Genomic DNA, 18,125 nt, shown 5'->3' with positions numbered 1-18,125 from the left:
GAAATACAGTTTATCTAATGACCCTGTTCACACATATATATGGATAATTAAAGTAAAAATTTCGGAAAAAAATGCCTAACTTTCTTCATGCAATGCAATTGGATATTTGCCTATTATCTTCTATTTATTTAATTTAAAGCACGAGGTCATAATACACTATATTGACTTTACAGTTCCTGATCAACAGTTAAAACAGCTTAAAACAAATAATTTCAGATAACAGGGAACATTATGAGCATCATATTTAATTCCAAATTTAGAGCTTTACTTACAGATTATGTGATGCTCTTTATTTTTAGCTGGGATTCATGCCTACCCTTTAGGCATTTGCATTTACATATTAATTTATCAGCCCCTTGGGTCCTGACAGGATGAAACACAAATAAAATAAATTTTGGTGAAAATAATCCTTGAATGGTGGGAAGCAGGAAAATGTTGAAGGGGAAGGCATGACAAACCTAGCTAAGGATGAGTGAGTTGATGGGGGTGGTGCTCCAAAGAATTACCTAACCTAGTCATCAAAGTAAAGATCAATCAGAATACCGCTTATAGAATTAGGGGAACTTGGGGGGTAAAATCTAGTAGATAGAATCATGTAAGGTATTTTGTCTCTTTCATCACTCAGCTCAGGGGTTATTGCCTCCAAGAAAAATCTTCCCTTGTGGTGCTTGAAAACACAACATCCTGGACCTGCCTCTATTGCTCACTTATATCGTACTGATATGATGTTTGGGGATCTTGAGAGCAGAGAGTACCTTCTTCTTTGAATTCCTAGCATCTAGCTGAGTGCCTGGCACATCATAGGGACTCATGTACATGTCCCCTGGACTTCTCTAATACTGTTTCCTCCACTGTGAAACAAAGTTGGGCTATATGATCTGCAAAGGCCCTTACAGTCCTAACAATCTATGACTTTGACATATCTGAAGTAGCCCAAGGCACTCTGCTTCATAACAAAGCCCACATCTCTGCTGTGGTTAGTTCAAAATTATGAGTTAAAACATGAATGATTTGTGCACAGTTTAGGGACTACCCTTGCCCTGGCAGAGTAAGTGTTCTGATACGAGCAGTTGAAAGCCTAATGCAGCAGCGCCTGCAGAAAAGATTCCAGCCTCCACCTCCCACACAACTGCTGCTGTTCTCCAGCCTGCAATTTCCTCTAAGGCTCTGGATTGGTCCACAGAGTGACAGAGGGCTGGGAAAGAGCCTCTATATATTCCTCAGAGAAAAAGGCAGTCCCAGACGGTTTTGAAGTTTTCAAAAAGACTTACTCTGCTGATAAGGACTTGTGCTCAAAGCTGAGGACCTAAGCCACTTGCCAAAATGTGCAAAGGACTTGCAGCCTTGCCCCACTCATGCCTGGAAAGGTGAGTTATTTCGACTTAAGAGGTGGAGATAAGGAGAATCTTCACTCAGGGGAGGATACCAGAGGCAATAGAGGGCCACTGTAGTTTGTGGCAAAACAGGTGGTTGATTGTAGACTGGGAATTGCCTCCTCTCTGTTAATGGCAAGGTTTTGAAAGATCTGAGCTAGCAGACTGATACAATATGAGATATATCATACACCATTTATATCCAGAACATCATTTCCTCTGAGGAGATGCCTATTTTATAAGCACTTGTTCAGACTCAGAAGTGTATGGTTAAGAGCATGGATTCCAACATCAAACGGCCTGGGCTTGAATCCTGGCTCCATTACTTACTATTTGTGTGGCGTTGGACAATTTATTTAAATTCTGTATCTCAGTTTCCTTACTGGTAAAAATGGATCTACTAAGTATCTTCCTCACTAGCTGGTTATGAGGATTGAATTACTGTATGTGAAACGCTCAGAACACTGTCTGGCACATATGAGAAATGTGTAAATGTTAACCTTTATTAATGTACATGGACTAGGAAAGGAAGACTGAGATTTGCAATGAGGCAGAGAGGACTTCTCATTGTTCTTTGTGTCTGGATACCATCAGATAGAAGGAGCTGGATTGCTGGACAGAAGACAGCTCTTGGGACATAGAGATTATTTATTAGCTAGCATTGTTTTTTAGATACAGAGGAGCACCTTTGAGGCTCTGTGGTTGTCTTCAGACTGGACAATGTTCTGGAGGGAATCCTAAGTATCTAGACTAAGTAAACAGGAGGAGAACAAATATCTGACTTGTTAGAAAATTTAACCCAGCAATCCTACCTGATGCAGAGAATTAGGGATATTTCTCCTCTTCTTATTTCTTAAGAATGAATTTGATTAAATTTTGTTTGATCCTACATTATTTAAAGGAAATAAAGGTGATCCTTGTATAGCCTAACTTCATCCCTAAAGGCACTGTCAATGTTTGCCTAAGAAGGTTGTGTTGTTCAATGGATCTGTACTTCTGTCTCTTACAAGTTCAGGTTTTCTTTTTGATGACTTCGACCCTAGAAATAATCTCAAAATGATTTTTAAAGAGATAACATCCTAGCAAAGGAATTTGTCTCCAACAATACTGTCTAGTGACTGGAAATAAAGACCTCTCTCACTTTGTGCTGTCAAAAACACAGATTATTTTTAAAAGACGTATATATTTTTTAAAAAAGTAAAGTAGGACTTAAGTAACTAGACTAGGACTAGATTGTAACTAGGTGGGCAATATTGGCCATTGGACCATCCTCAGGGGGGAAGACAGGTTTCAGTGCTGGATACTGTTTATCAGCCTATCTCTCCCTCTAGAGAAAGCTTGAGAAACAGGGGGAATACAGGGGTGAAAGGCAATTCCTTGAACATGACAATGCATAATTTTTTTCCTTTTCCATGTTTGCAACTCTGAGAATTGCAGATTTGACTTTTACAACAATTTTAACACATGTCTTTAGCCCACTTATTGTTTGAAATCATGTACTTTCATGTAATGGGTAAATCTTACCTTGTTAATTGGTGAACTATTGCCTCAGAATGATTGCAACATCGGTCTGCCAGTCATTTTGTGATCCTATGACCCACTGCTTGGCATTTAGTGAAAAAGCAATAAATGTTTGTTGAAAGTTTGGCATTGTTACTAATATTGCCCGATTTGTTTTTGTAAATATGCATAATGTTTACTGAGGCACATGGATTGCACATTTCTTTCATTGATTCCTATAACTGTTTCATATCTGATTCACTAATTCACTACCAACATGGTTATTGATTCACTTTACAAACCTTTTAATTCACAGTAAATTCTTCTGCTCCAGGATATAACTAATGTTCACATAGTATATTATAGACTGACCAAGGAGCAAGCTTTTTTGCATAGATTGCCTGAAACTTTTAAGGCATATGGTAGAATCCTGTGATTATTGTGTCCTATTACATTTTTCTTTTCATGATCTGTTACCATTGCAAATATAGTCATATTTCCAATGACTGTAATGAGTGATTTGGAGAAGTGGAATTGTAGAGCTAGGGAGCTGTTAGCACACACTCATGGAAAGAACCTAAAACTGTCTACTCTAAGGGAAAAATGATACTTGAATAAATCCTTCCAAACCTGCCTTCCTTGGCTCTATTCATAGTGGAAAGAATACTGGTTACGGAGTAAAGAACAGACTTAGTTTTGTCATTAACTAATTTGTGTCCACGAGCAAGTGATTTCACTGTCCTGGGATTTTATTTTCTTATTTAGTAAATGAATGTTGGATTAGCTGTTCTCTAACATCCTTTCCAATCATAACATAGTTTAAATAAAGTGAAATACACCTGGTTTCAGTGACTAGCAAGAGATGCAAGTAAAGGAAAATTTTTCCTAATTTATTTCTCTCCAAAAGTTTGGGAGTCAATTAATGAAAATCGTCAAGAATTCAACCCTGTTTTGAAATCATTGCTGTGGCAGAAGCAATCTACTCAGTGAGAATCTGACTTCCAAGAAAGCAACATTTACTTAATGTAAGAGGAGCTTTGGAAAATAGTCCTTTCTCAATGTTTACGGAAGCATTAAGCCAGAGTCAACTTTGACGTATTTGTAGAAACTATTCTTTTGCTATTTATTTATATTTTTAAGACTATTGCTCATTAAAACTCAAACTTGACCTCACATTTTTTATATATTTAAAGAGACCAATAACCCAAATATTTGGGCAATAAATGGCCACCACCCCACAATTTTTACCTTCTAGCCTATTGAAACCTGTGCTGTATGAGTGGGAATCTTAGAGAGTCAATGGAAAAGGAAAGAGTTGAGTCAATTGAAAGTCTTATTTTTACCAGTGATTTTCCGCTATGAGTTTTAGGCTTCTTTTAAAAAATTCATTTTAAGTGTCTTGAATTTCTCTGAACAAGTTTAATTTTTTTTTTTAAATTATTTATTTATTTATGGCTGTGCTGGGTCTTCGTTTCTGTGCGAGGGCTTTTCTCTAGTTGCGGCAAGTGGGGGCCACTCTTCACCGCGGTGCGCAGGCCTCTCACCATCGCGGCCTCTCTTGTTGCGGAGCACAGGCTCCAGACGCGCAGGCTCAGCAACTGTGGCTCACGGGCCCAGCTGCTCCGCGGCATGCGGGATCTTCCCAGACCAGGGCTCGAACCCGTGTCCCCTGCATTGGCAGGCAGACTCCCAACCACTGCGCCACCAGGGAAGCCCCAACAAGTTTAATTTTTAAAGTAAATATTGCTCTTTGGAAATAGATGGAAGTCTTCTGAAATAAAAAGTGTTATCATTGTGATTCCCCCAAAGTTGTCACCATTATATAAAGCAACCAGTGTGATTATTATTGTTTTTGTCCATCGGGGTTGACCACTCCTGATACCAAATTTACAGTCTCTACTAAACTAAAAAAGCAGAGTAAAGGAGTAATGAAGGCAGCTACTGGCAAAGAATTTTCCCTGGGCTGTTAATAAAGTGTCACAAACTCTTCTATAGATATCTGACCTACATCTGATTTCTGTTTAAGATTATAAAGGCTGCTAGTTGTGGAATGTGTTTAATCCATAGTTCACACAGGGGCTTCTGGCCACCTCAAGTGTGTGGCAATGCTGGGAATTTCAGGAGCTATAGAAAGTAAATGGGGAAAGTGATGTTTTGTTTTGTTGTTTATTATCATTTTACTAAACATTCAATTTTTCCCCATCTTCTTCAATTTATGTGGGTCTAAGTATGGACAATTTAGAGTAGAAAAGTACCTAATCAGCTAATCTTGTAAGGTTGTCAAGCCACACAGAAGCAACAAACAGAGTGGGTCAAGGTTCCTGAGTCCACAGGATTAAGTAAATACAGCTTTTTCCAAAGGCATGAGCATATCCTTGGACCAATTGTAGAGAAAAGATAAGCATCTAGTGAGTTAAAGACTGTAGCAATGAACTTGAATAAATGATAAATGAATCAGAATGGACATAGGATCATCAAAGAAGCCTAAAGAGATAGTAGGGTTTCGGATCATGCTTTCTGGGAACAAGTATGAATTTGAAGCTTGCTATTGCTGATAAAGAGTCTTGTGACATAATTGCAAATATTTCAGTGAAACCCTGCAATCTTAAGGAAGTGAATAAACTATTTAACAAAACAGCAAGGGGATGTCCCTAAGAAAAACTTTATTTCAATTCTTACTGATGAAACAATTTCTATTGTTTCTCTGGATTGCCTTTCAAACCTCCATACTTGCCTTAGGCATAAGGGTGAAAGACCTCTCAGGGAAATTTCAGTCCAGGTAAGGAGATAAATAAGAAGAAAGTAGCCCTCTGTGTTGAGATCCACTATAGAGGAATAAATGCACCAAGTGCTAAGAAGCACAAAAGTGGGGGGAATGGGTGGGGAGCTCATAGAGCTTTGGGTTGTTATGGAAAACTGTAAGAAGTGACAGGGGATGATGCCTCAGGTTTATGAACTAAGCCTGAAAGGACTGAGGAGTTGGTCAGGTCCAGAGAGGAAAAGGAGAGAGAAGGAAGTCATCCCAGGCCAAGGGGCACGTCTGCACGTGCAAAGGCTGGGAGGTGAGAGGGCATTGATGTTATGACATCTTTGTGCAGTCTGTATTGTCTCTCTCATGCAAGCAAGGAGGAAACTTTGGATTTCCAGCCACAGTTAACCTCCCATGCACCTCGTCCTGCATACTGTTTCCTTGGAACTTGTCCAGTGCCCATCCACTCCAACTGTGAGGACTGAAAAGATCTGTTCACGAAAAAGATTTTCCCCCCTTTTGCCTAAAGACTTCAATTACTAAAAAGACAATCTGTACTTGGCACGTAGTAGGCACTTAAATATTTTGTCAAAAGAATGCACAAATAAATGTATAGCAAGTGGAGACAGACCTGCTTCCAGGTTGTCCTGGTGCTTTCTCTGCTTCCAAAGGGATTGAGAAGGACAAGAGCAGTGACTTTTAGGCTACAATAAGATAAAGAGTGTAGGTTGTAAAATAAAGAGGGCTTCCTGTTTGGGGGGTGGAGTGGAGGAGACTGGGAGAGGAAGAAAGCTTTTCTATAATTTCATCAGGAGAACCTTGTTAAAGAGGTGAGTCTTTTTTTGCTTCTAATGCAAGATGAACCTCATGAAATTATATCACTCTGGCTATTTCTCATGCAGTACTGTCCCAGCTTCTTTAATGAATTACATTCTGTATTCTGTTGCCTCTTCCTATTTTTTCTTTCATTTACTCTGAGCTATGTTGAAACACCAGATATCAATTCAAAACGCTTTTAGATCCCAGAATCTTAAATTTGGAAGGCTAATATGAAAGGTTATCTAATTTGTTTCTCCTTCTTTAGCAAGGACTACACACTATTATGGGATAGATGCTATCTAGGGAGGGAGTTTATATTTCTGGGGCTGTGTGTTAATGGCTTTTGTCTGTCCTGCTGGCCAGAAAGCAAAGGAACTAAACTTTTAATTAGTTCAGTCAGGATCAATCATTAGTAACAGGAACCAGAATATGGCTGGAGGCCAGAAGATAACAGGTTCCTATCTCTTTCTTCCTTTAAAGTTCATTCAAATAGAGTCTCAGATAACATTAAACCTGCACTCTGTTTTAAAGGCTGAGTCACCCAGAGGATAAAGATGGTGAAAGCCTGATTGTTTTTCACTGAGAAAGTAACTCCTAAAGTTACACATTTTAGGGATATTAAAGAAAACCCAGAGTAAGGAAGGATGTAAGTTCACAGTCTATCTCCTGCCTTAACATCGGCAATGTGGTGGAGTGAAAAAAACATGGAGGTGGTAACTCCACCTCTATTACTTCCTTAGTTGTATAAACTCCAGAAACTAAACCTCTCTGACTTTCATTCCTTATCCATAAATGAGGATATTTATCTTGTTGGGGAGAGATGCTATAAAAAATAAATGAAATAATGTATTGTATATAAGGTAACTAGTTTTTAGTAGGCAGACCCTTATTAAATACTTAATTTCCTTCCATCCTTCTTTTCTTCTTTATAGGTAGTCAGAAAAACATCTTTTAAATTTCAGTTATGTGCCACGGCTTTTTTTTTCCCCAGAGTATCACATGATTTAATTACAAAACTTAAGCCACTCGTTAATTATTCACCTTCTAAAAAACACAAACATGAGAATAAAATAAACACACCCAGGACTCACTAGCCCTTGTAGGATAGGAAGAAGCCTTGGACAGAGAGCATGCAAATGTTTTTCCTTACATCTAAGTCTACATTTTCTCATGCATTCTAAGGTCCCATGTTTTGACACCTTACAGGTGAAAGGAAATGGAAGCTACAAAGAGTCATGCACAAGAGGGTCACAAAAATCTTAAAGCTATTTGTTGCTAATGACTTGTACAACTCTGAGAAAGAATATCAAATAAGCATTGTCCAATACTTACTCCTGGTGAACCTTTACTGTCATTCTTTGAAATTGCATCTTTGGGACTGGTTATGTTCCTTCATTGTAGCTTTTGCTTATCCCCACGCACAAACCCTAAAATTCACACACAGTTTCTAAGTTCAAGTACAAAGGTTCGTTTCAGGACAACCCCAAGTTGATGTAGTGTTTCTTAATATATCTGTAGGGTCTACTGGGGGTCATACCCTTGGACAGGCTGGCCAGATGGCAACACAATATGGGGGCCCACATGGTCAACTTTCCTACTGGCCCACTTGCTCCCTATTTTATCTGGACACCTCCCCACAGTCAACGTTGAATCTTGAAGTCAGTGATGACCTTAGCCTGTCTTCATTCTGAAGTTGTACTCTTATGTAACTGAATCCAATTCTTCACCATTAATTCAATGCAGCTTCCAAAACGTGTCAGGCCTATTCTTAGGAAGCATCCTGGGATGGAGCTGGAGGGTCCTGGCTTTCAGGCTCTGGAGGGGGTGCTGGCACAGCTTCTTTTTTCTGGGCCGCCAGAAACTCATGAGTTGCTCGTTCTGTCTGTGGCCTGAAGATGTGGTTTAGCTTGGGATCCACCATCCGGTAAATAATTCTGTCCACTCCAGCTTCCAACATCTCAGACCATTTCGCAATTGGTTTTTGTTCATCGTAGGATTCCATTCCTGCTTCTCCAGATGTGTTGATGCAAAATTATCCACATTCTGCCTCAGGTTTTGGTAAGCTGACTTGGTGTCCACGTCGGCCAGGCAGTCCCGGCAAAAGCTGTCAATCAGGCCCCGGCTCTTGAGCTGCTCCAGGATGAGCGCTATGAGCTGCGGGTCTCCGGGAAGCAGTGAGGCCGGGTGGATGGGGCCGCCGCCCACCATGCGGGTGCCTCCACCGCCCCCGCTGTCTGCCATGGCTGCGCCCCAGGCCCGCGAGGGAGACTGAATACAGCTTCCTCTCAAGGACAGAGGACCTGGGTCGTGTGGAGGTGGCAGAGGGGCTGGAGAAGGAGGTGGCGGCAGCTGCCGCGGTGGCAGGTTCTGAGGCAGCAGAGGTGGTGGGAGAGGCGGCGGAAACCCTGTGCCACGGCTTTTGATAAAGCTTATTTCTTTTCCTCCTTCCTCATCATAGCCTCATTAAAAAAAATAATGATGAGTTTGTATAATAATACAGTATTTTTACGATTTTGCCCATAATTCTTTCAGCGAGTATACCGTTTAAAAGCTCTTTACAAAACATTAAAAGACATTAAAAACCATGATTATACTGAAAAATTAACAATTCTTTAATATCCTTAAATATTCAGTAAGCATCCAAATATCCTCAATGATCTTTTTGCAGTTGGATTGTTTGACCCCTCGGGGTCCAAAAGAGGGTCACAGATTTTTTTTGGACTACTGTTAAATTTTATTATTAGAGTGATAATCACTAGTCACTAATCTAGTGTTCTTTCTACAATTAATTGGGCTCTAGTTATGGAAAAGCACTTATTGCAAAGGCACTTTAAGGTTCCAGAGAGACTGAGAGACCAGTGCCTTCTATCTGGTGGGGGCACTTTAGCCGTCTTAATTTGGAGCTGCTTGATAGAGTGTGGTGAGGCATCCACGGTTCATAAACAAGATGACCTGAGGGGTTTATCTCCAGTGCCCTTTCACCCACCTTTCACATCCCTTAAGTGACTGCAGAAAGCCCCTCACTGAGCCTCCCACCGGCTCCTCCACATCAAATCATGTTTACTAAGATCCTACTGCCTGCAGCACACACCATGCCTGGAGCTGGAAGCCGCTGGGGCACAGATCCTTTTTCTGCTTTTTTACTTCACAACAGTGAGGAAACAAAGCCGTCTTCCCTGAGGTACTGTTGAACTGATTCACATGCAATCACCCTACTTTTTTAAAACTGAAAGAGTAACCCCAAGTCACCACCCAGGTACCAACACCACATAAACCTCAGGGTCACACACTGAGATTGGTCCAGAGCCTCTTATATCTTTCCTAATCAATGGGCTTCTGGTCTTTTATTTCTTTTTTCCTTGCAATTTATTTGTAGAACACAGAATTTTTATATTTAAGTATAAAAGGCTACGTAACATGTGGAAAAGGTGTTGGGTGGGGAATCCAGGGTCCTGAGCTGTAAACTTGGCTTCTATTAAATAGCAGAGGGTGAGTTATGAGTCAGTTCCCTCCCCAGGCCTCATTACTGTATTTGTAAAAGGTGAGAAATCAATTATATGATCCTCTTCACTCCTTCTAGCTCCACTACTTCATTGTTCTTGATTTGGACACCGTGTACTCTGAAGAAAGATTGTATTTTTATTTTAATTTTCCAGCTCTTCCCAAGTCCTACAGGAAGGCCCAGAAACTAACTTCTGGATGTAGCTTGAAAGCAGTGATTAAAAGTGTGAAATTTTCTTCCAGTCACTTAGGATCTCAATGAACCAAATTCAGTACCCTATGTCTTAAAAATACTTGTATCAAATTCAGAATAAACTCCCAGTTTGTGAAAAACATATATTTATAAATAGTGGAAGGTGACTCTGTTTTTATTTTGACAAATTCCATGAAAGGAACAGATGGTTTCAGTTTCTTGTAAAATTCGAGGGTGAATTAGGTTCAAAGATCATGGATTATAACAGTCTATGATTCTTGTACAGTTGACCCTTGAACAACTCGGGGCGTTAGGGGACCAACCCTCCTTGGAATGGAAAATCCACTTGCTCCTTTGTATCCATGGTTCTGCATCTGCTGAATGGTGTAGTACTATAGTATTTACTATTGAAAGAATCCACATAGAAGTGGACCTGTGCCGGTCAAACCCCTGTTGTTCAAGGGTCACTGTATTTTGTTTACATTTAATTTTGTTTTCTCTTATCTCAAGAGTATAACTTCCTTGAGGGCAGGGAGGAAAAGTGAAATAAGGACACAGACATGCCTCACCTTGGGTGTGCAGTGCCCACCTTGACTGCTTTCACACTAGGTCACGTGTTTCTTCAGTCAGTGGAAACTGTGGTCCACTCATGCCCTTCTGAATGCTGCCCAGAAGGAGACTCATCCATCAACTTAACAGTGAAAGAGTTTCCATCCTTGAGGCTGGAATAAGAAGGGTGAATTGGGGTTTCTAGGCTTTTACATAATTAACCAATTTTCATCTACCAGTTGAGTAGATACTAGAGTATAGACAATTCTTCAAGTGGCATGAAGACTGCCTCTGACTACATGAATTCATGTCAGACACATATATGCACAATGACTGCAATTTCCAACTAGAATGAGGACATATAGCTTGCCTCTAGACCAGGCATTCGAAATTGGGTCTTCCCTAGAAAATCTGTAGATGTGGCCAGCCTAATCATAGGATATATGCACCACCAACACATCTAATGCACATGCGACTTCGAGCTTACTCACCCTGACCATCGTTCTCCTGGAAAGTCCAGACAAGGTATTTCCTTGCAAAGCATTCTATTCAGTTGCCATGCTGAGATAAAATACCTTGCCCTGACATTTTTTTCTCCTTCAAAGAGAAAATATTTCAGGGTTGAAAAGATTCAGCTAAGCAGTCTTTGAACACTTTGGACAGTAGATACTTGATAATCAGCTGGCTTCATAAATAGCAAATAAGGCTAAGACCATTATTCTGTATTCTACGTGCTTTCCTTTCTCTTTTCCAACTGCTTCCCCAGACACTTCTCAAAACAATTCCTAACCCATCTGGACAAAATATCACTCAGATCCCTAAATTTTACATTCTAGAAAGTTGTGGGAACTATCATATTAGAGTCTGAGGAAGAAATGAAACATGAAGTAGAATACTTGAAAAAAATGTGAAGTGCTCTTCTGTGTAAGTGCTCATTATTGGTACTGAAGTGTGTGGAGCTGTTTTCGTCAAGTTACTACTTTTTGACATTTTTTTGTGCAGACCATCTGTTTCTTGATGAGTCACTTGTCTGTGGGGATTCAGGAAGTTTAGAAAGAATCAAGATGTCTCATTAACAAAGTAGTTTGTTGTATTTTGGTAACTTATTTTAAGTAATAGTTTACAAGAGATACCTGGGTCAACAGGAACATGGGACTGAATGACCTGTGCACTTTAAGATAAGGTCAATAGTGCAGGTCACACTGAAGACTTTCCCAGGACAGCCCACTATCTAAGGTCTGGTGCTTTCTGGATAACAAGCTTTCAGAGTATTGGACTTTGTTTCTGAATCCCCCAAGTCCAAAACAGTATGTCACTTGAACACACACACATGCATGCATGTGCACATGTGCACACACACCCCCCTGATATTTTTTATGACTTGGAAAAAAGATGGACTGTTGAAATCAGAGATTCACACAGACAGCTTGAAAGTGTCTGAGCTGGCTAGGAGGAAGCAATATTTTTTTCATATAGATGAATGTAGATCAATGGGGATTTTTTTCCTCCCTTCACAGGTTGAATTTTACACTTTTCCTTTCGCAGGCAACAGTGAAGAAAAAAACTTTCTGTAAGTTGAGATTTTCTCAAAATTGTAATTTGACTGTTCAAAAAGCCTTTAACATTTTTTTAATTGCCCTCTAACATTTATCTTCCAGATCCTCTAAGAATAACTTAACCTTTGTCTCCCTTCCTGGTTCAGACAGGGCCTTGATGTTTGCAATTACGCTGAAATGTGAGTGCAGATGGCTGGACTGCAGCTGAGGGAAAGGAATATGTAACTCTCATTAGCTACTTATTTTAATATTTTATTAAATGGATACCAGTTTAAGAGCATGAAAAAAGACAAGATTAACAAAGACAACTGACAATTGTGACAGTGTAGAATTGAGTACCTAGCAAAATTTTGATCACACGCATACACACAATAAAGGTCTAGTGACTCGAAATCATAGGTTCTGCCCCTTGAGATGGATGTGATTTATTTTTCCCCTTCTCTAAGATGACCAGCTTAGAATCACAGAATGAGAACAGGATCAGTGTCACAGACAAATTCCTTCTCTTATAGATGAGAAAACATGTCCAAACTGTTTGGTGACTTGTCCAAGACCACATAGCTGGTTAGAGTTGGAGGTAATTCAAGGTCTCTGGATTTCCATATCACCTTCATTTTATTTTATCTGATGAACTTTAATTTATGAATTTTGTGTGTCTTCACTTTTAAGATATTTATTCTTCCATAGACACCATCTTTCAAAAGGTTTTGATTAGGAAACAAACAGTAGTCTTTAAGAAAAAAAATGAGTTTGAACAAAATTTCTATTTACCAGATGCCTATAACTGCCAATTACAACATCTGAACACAGGAGAGAGGTGTTGCATAGTAATTAAGAGCTCAGGAGCTGAAGTGAGATTGGGTGTGACTCCTACCACTGTCATTTACTGGATGATTTTTGGGCAAATCACCTAACTTCTCTGTGACTCAGTTTTCCCATCTGCAAGATGGGAATAACATTTATACCTCTCTCAGGGTTGTTATAAACACTAAATAGGGTTATGCATTATATGGGTTGAGTAAACCATTTAGTTAGCTGGGGAACATGTGCTTTTTCTAAGTGTGTGATGTTTCTTAGTTATTTTCATGTTGGGCCACTCTTGCAGCCATGTCTCAGAATGGGGTCAGAGCAGGGAACTGGAAAGCATCCCAAACTACCTTCATCTCCGTACAGAGCTAAACAGGATGTATGGAAGTGGGACTCAAATGGAAGGGCCCATTGCATGGAACATTAGAAAGCAAATGAGACAAATAGATGACAGGAAGCAGGAGAGAAGGGGGATCACAGATAACCCCTCTGAGCCTGGGTGTTGATAGAATAAATGGACTATTGACAGAATTTGGTAGCCTGGAGGGGATATTCTTTTTAGGAGTAGGTAATGAGTTTTTTCCTCTGAACTCAGGTCTTCTCCTTTAGGAATTCTTAGATAATGTCAAGTCAGAACACCTTATCCTGACTTTCCTGATAGTTTTATAGTTACTAAATTAATTTGATTTCAAAAAAAAAAACAAAAACAGCCCAACTGTAACTGCCAAACGCAAGACTCTAGGGAATAACTTTTAGCTAGCTATGCCATGAAAGTGAAGCCTATAGAATGCCGTGTCTGGTTTGAGCTTCTGGGGCTAGGAGAGAAGGAGAAAGATCAGAAAAGAATAGCCGGTCTAGGGAGGAAATTCAGAAAACTAAATGTTGAAATATAGACCATTCAGTAAAGGTGAAAAGAATTGAGATTAACTGTTAACTGAAAATAGAAAAGTAAAATGGGGATGAGAAAAGTCTGACTACCTTAAATCTATTTTCTGTAGTGAATCGAGTCTGAAAAACAGAAGCTAAGAGAGGATATATTTGGTTCCTATTGCTGCTGTAACAACTGCCAGAAGCTTAGTAGCTTAAAACAATGCAAATTTATTCTCATATAGTTCTGGAAAGTAGAAGTCTAAAATGGGTCCTAGGGCAGGATTCTTTCTGGGGGGTCTAGGGAAGAAGTCATTTTCTTGCTTTGTCTAACATCTGGAAGACAGCTACATTCCTTGGCTCATGGCTCCATCCTTGATCTTCAAAGCCAGCAGTGTAGCATCTTCCAATATCTCTCGCTCTGCTTCCATTGACACATTGCTTTCAGACTCTGACCCTCTTGCCTTCCCCTTACAAGGACCCTTGTGATTACATTGGGCCCATCCAGATAATCCAGGATAATCTCTCTACCTAAAGTTCCTTAACTTTATCACATCTGCAAAATTCCTTTTGCCACATAAAGCAACATATCCACATGTCCCAGGGATTAGGATGTAGACATCTTGGGGAGCTATTATTTAGCCTACCACCAAGGAAGACATGAGAATGGAACTTCTGTCATGTGACTCGCTCCCCCTTCTCCTTCTATGCCTGTTTCTATGCTCTGCAGACCATTCTTCTGTCATCTTAATTGAAAATTTCTCAGGTTGCAGGCTACGTCTCAAAGGGTTAACTAGATACTTTCCCTATAGAAGGCATTGTTCTTTCCTTCTTTTTTCTGTGGGACGTCCCTAGCACGCTCTCTGGGCCTGCTTCCCCAAATCCTCGGGTCTTTTTTCTCTTGTTGCATTTTATAGCTGATGGTCTCCTATCAGCTGTGATTTGCATCTGCAGTACATAAAATTACACTTGCATTTGTCTAAGATTGCTATGTGTTCAATCTAGAGGAGAGAGCTCAGTTCAAAGACAGCTGCTTTGCATCTTTCTTGCAGCAAAGCAGCTAGGTGACCATCTGCTTGGTTCCTGGACCCTTTCCCCACCCAGCACCCAGACTTCTAACTTAGTAACTCCTATCCCAATAACCACACAATTGGAAGGATCCCTGTTCACCAAGCCTTGATGTGTGAGTGCCACAGGTCAGAATTCATTGCTCATTGGGAGAAAAATGAGGGAATGCTATAAGAATGCTGGATAGAAGTTTCCAGCATTGCATGGAATGCAATAACATATGCATTGACCTGTGACATATGCATGGACCTTGAAAGCATCTTTGGAATTTTTAGAAAACATATTAGGAAGATGGGGACTTCCATATTAAACTTTTGGAAGGATCCCTGGGGAGCTGGGAGAAAGACAGGAAGAGAGCAGCTGCTTTGGGATCCAACCAATACCCTCTCCTCTCTGATCACACAGGATTCCAACCAAATCATACATCCCCAAATCTCAACCCTTCTGAGAAGCTTTCTCTTTTCTCCTTCATGGAGAAGCTAACAATCCATCCATTGAACTCTCACAGAACTTTTCCGTCGTCCCTGTATTTCTTATCGCTTCTTAACCAACTTTCCTCAGATTCAACTTTGGTTAGGTATTTGACATTATCTAATTTAATTCTTAGTCTAACCCTGCAAGGTAGATATTATCAACATTACTATTTTACCAATAAAGAAGCACAGATAAGTTAAACATCTGGTCCAAGGTCAGACAATACACTCCACATGCCTGAGTTCTGGGGTGCCAATTTCAAACCTGGGACTCATTCTATCTGTCATAGCTGCATCCGAATAAAACTATGTATGTAATTGGCCTGTCGTCCCTGGGGGTTCTGCAGATTCAACCAACCAGGGATCAAAGGCATGCGAAAAAAAATCAAGAAAGCTCCACAAAGCAAAACATGGATCTGCTAAGTGCTGGCAACTATTTTGATAGCATTTACATTGTATTTCCAACTATTTACATGGCATGCATATTGTATTAGGTAGTATATGTAATCTAGAGATGATTTAAAGTACATAGGAGGATGTGTATAGGTTATATGCAAGTACTACACTATTTTATATGAAAATAAAATGTTTGAGCACTTGCAGATTTTTATATCCGTGGGGAGTAGGGGTCCTGGAACCAATCTTCTGAGGATACTGAGTGACAACTGTACATATATCTTCTTTATAAAATGGGAACTACTTGAGGTCTGGAACAATCTCTTATTAATTTTGTAAAGCACTCCCCATACTATCTGGTACACTGCCTGACAAACAGTGGCTGCTCTATTAGAGTCTGATAAGTGAATGGATAAGTGAATTTATGAAGCAATAAATAGATAATTCTTGAAAATAGAAATCTTGAGAATAATAAGGTATTGTTACAGTATGTTAGGAGAGGGAGAGAAGAAATGGTTTGAAATATAATTCTGTACTTCAGAGAAGGAACGGTCCTCTTATTCCTCATCGTTATGTCATTATTTTGCTCAACACGTAATAAGTTGGCAAAGATAAATGTTGACCAAGTGTTCTGATTATTCAAGGCAATGAACTTGTATCTATTACATAAATTCATTGCCAGCGGACACACTAAGTTTTGGGAACTGTAGTTTTATTAAGTGATGTAATATATGTTCATGTTGGTTAAGGTTTAGGTAAATTTTACTTTACTCTTCTTTCTTTCCCTCTTTTCTGATACTCTTTATTACCACTTTTATTTCCTGCTTTTATAAGATATAAAACAGCTAAAGTCCATGTACAACTAGAAACTTCATTCTAGAAAGTTCTTCTTTATAATTTAAAACAGAATGAGATGGAGATGTTCAAAGACTATGGGTCACACCAGTGTTCAGAGAGGGTCTCGTGGGAATGCCTTCTGACCCCTCCACCTTTGGAGCTCAAAATAAACCACAAATTTCTGTCTTCCTCAACTTGAAGACCAGTTTCCCACTGTTCATTATCTGGCTTCCAAACTGAATTACAGAAAGTCCAGAAATCCTGCCAACAATATTTTGAATAAGACAGAGAATTTAAGGTCAAAGGGAAAAAAAGACTTCTACCCTGTCTGTCTTGTTCCTCCACTGTCTCTTTCATTACCCCTAATAACCTACTCTGAGTGATGACTATGTCAGAGACAGGCCATAAAAGCATGGGAATTATCTCAATTTCCACGGGAATCCTTGAGTAGGGAGTAGCCAGTGCTTGGGAAAAACAATACTTTTTTTTTTTTTTTCATTTTAAAATAACAGCACAAGGCTGGTGATATTATAATGTAACTCTGAGCTATGCTAGGCAGCAGCAGAGGTCTCCAAATTTGCTTTCTTTGTCTCTCTGTAGGAGTGCTGTCCAGAAATGCATATCCTCTATGCTTTCAGAATTAGTTGCATTATGTCAAGGTGGAGATTGTCTGAAAGGAGTTTATCTTGCATGTCAGTCAAAAAGATCTTTGTTGAGTTCTATTCTATTCTATTTATTCAATAAACATTATCCAACACCCATGTGCAAGATGCTGTGATAGGATAGTAGGACAAATACAGTAGAACAGTAATAATAATAGGTAACTTTTAAGGAATATTTACTATGTGCTAATTGCTCTTCTAAACACTTTAATGCCTTAATGTATTTAGCTCTATAATATATATGTGAGGTGGGAACTATATTGTCACTATTTTACATAGACAATTAGAAGCTTAGAATTTAAGTAACTTGCCCAAAGTCACTCCACTAGTAAGTAAGAGTTGGAATATAAACGAAAGCAGTATAGAACTGTACTTTTATCCTCTATACCATCCTAGGAGTTAAAGCAACTTTAAAGTTATTTTCTAGATTCTCTGGGAGACCAAAGAAGTAAAATATGGTACCCACCCTCAATGGGCTTGTTATCTCACTGGGAGTACATACACATGGAACTCTTAGACATGCATTCACGAGAAAGTAGAGTAATTGGGTGAAAATGTGCTGTCCATAACTTTAGCAGAAGGAAAGTATTCTATCCCTTGCTCTGCAACTTACTAGAAATCTAAGAATAACAACGTATGAGATCTTTGAAAAATATTTTAATTTACACAAACCTCAATTTTTCTACTTTTAAAATAAGGGTAGGGCAAATTAAAAGCTCTGTAAGGTCCATTAAATATACCTCTGTTTTGTGATCTTATGTTAGAGGAGAGAGAA

At 39.4% G+C, this 18,125-nt stretch overlaps 1 protein-coding gene and 1 pseudogene across 1 annotated transcript in view; one reads left to right on the top strand and one right to left on the bottom strand.

The window, feature by feature from the left end:
* The first annotated feature begins 1,243 nt into the window (after positions 1-1,243).
* Positions 1,244-18,125, top strand: part of RGS5 (regulator of G protein signaling 5) — a 49,244-nt gene continuing 32,362 nt past the window's right edge. Inside the window, exon 1 of the mRNA XM_036823105.1 lies at positions 1,244-1,367. Within this exon, the coding sequence (XP_036679000.1) occupies positions 1,324-1,367 (44 nt within the window). The 5' untranslated portion in view covers positions 1,244-1,323. The remainder of the gene's footprint in view (positions 1,368-18,125) is intronic.
* Positions 8,197-8,682, bottom strand: LOC118901067 (annotated as a pseudogene).

This window comes from Balaenoptera musculus, chromosome 1 (genome assembly GCF_009873245.2).
Source record: "Balaenoptera musculus isolate JJ_BM4_2016_0621 chromosome 1, mBalMus1.pri.v3, whole genome shotgun sequence".
NCBI classification, from domain to species: domain Eukaryota; kingdom Metazoa; phylum Chordata; class Mammalia; order Artiodactyla; family Balaenopteridae; genus Balaenoptera; species Balaenoptera musculus.
Note: the sequence above shows the minus strand (reverse complement) of the source record. Positions and strands in the feature narration are given on the sequence as shown.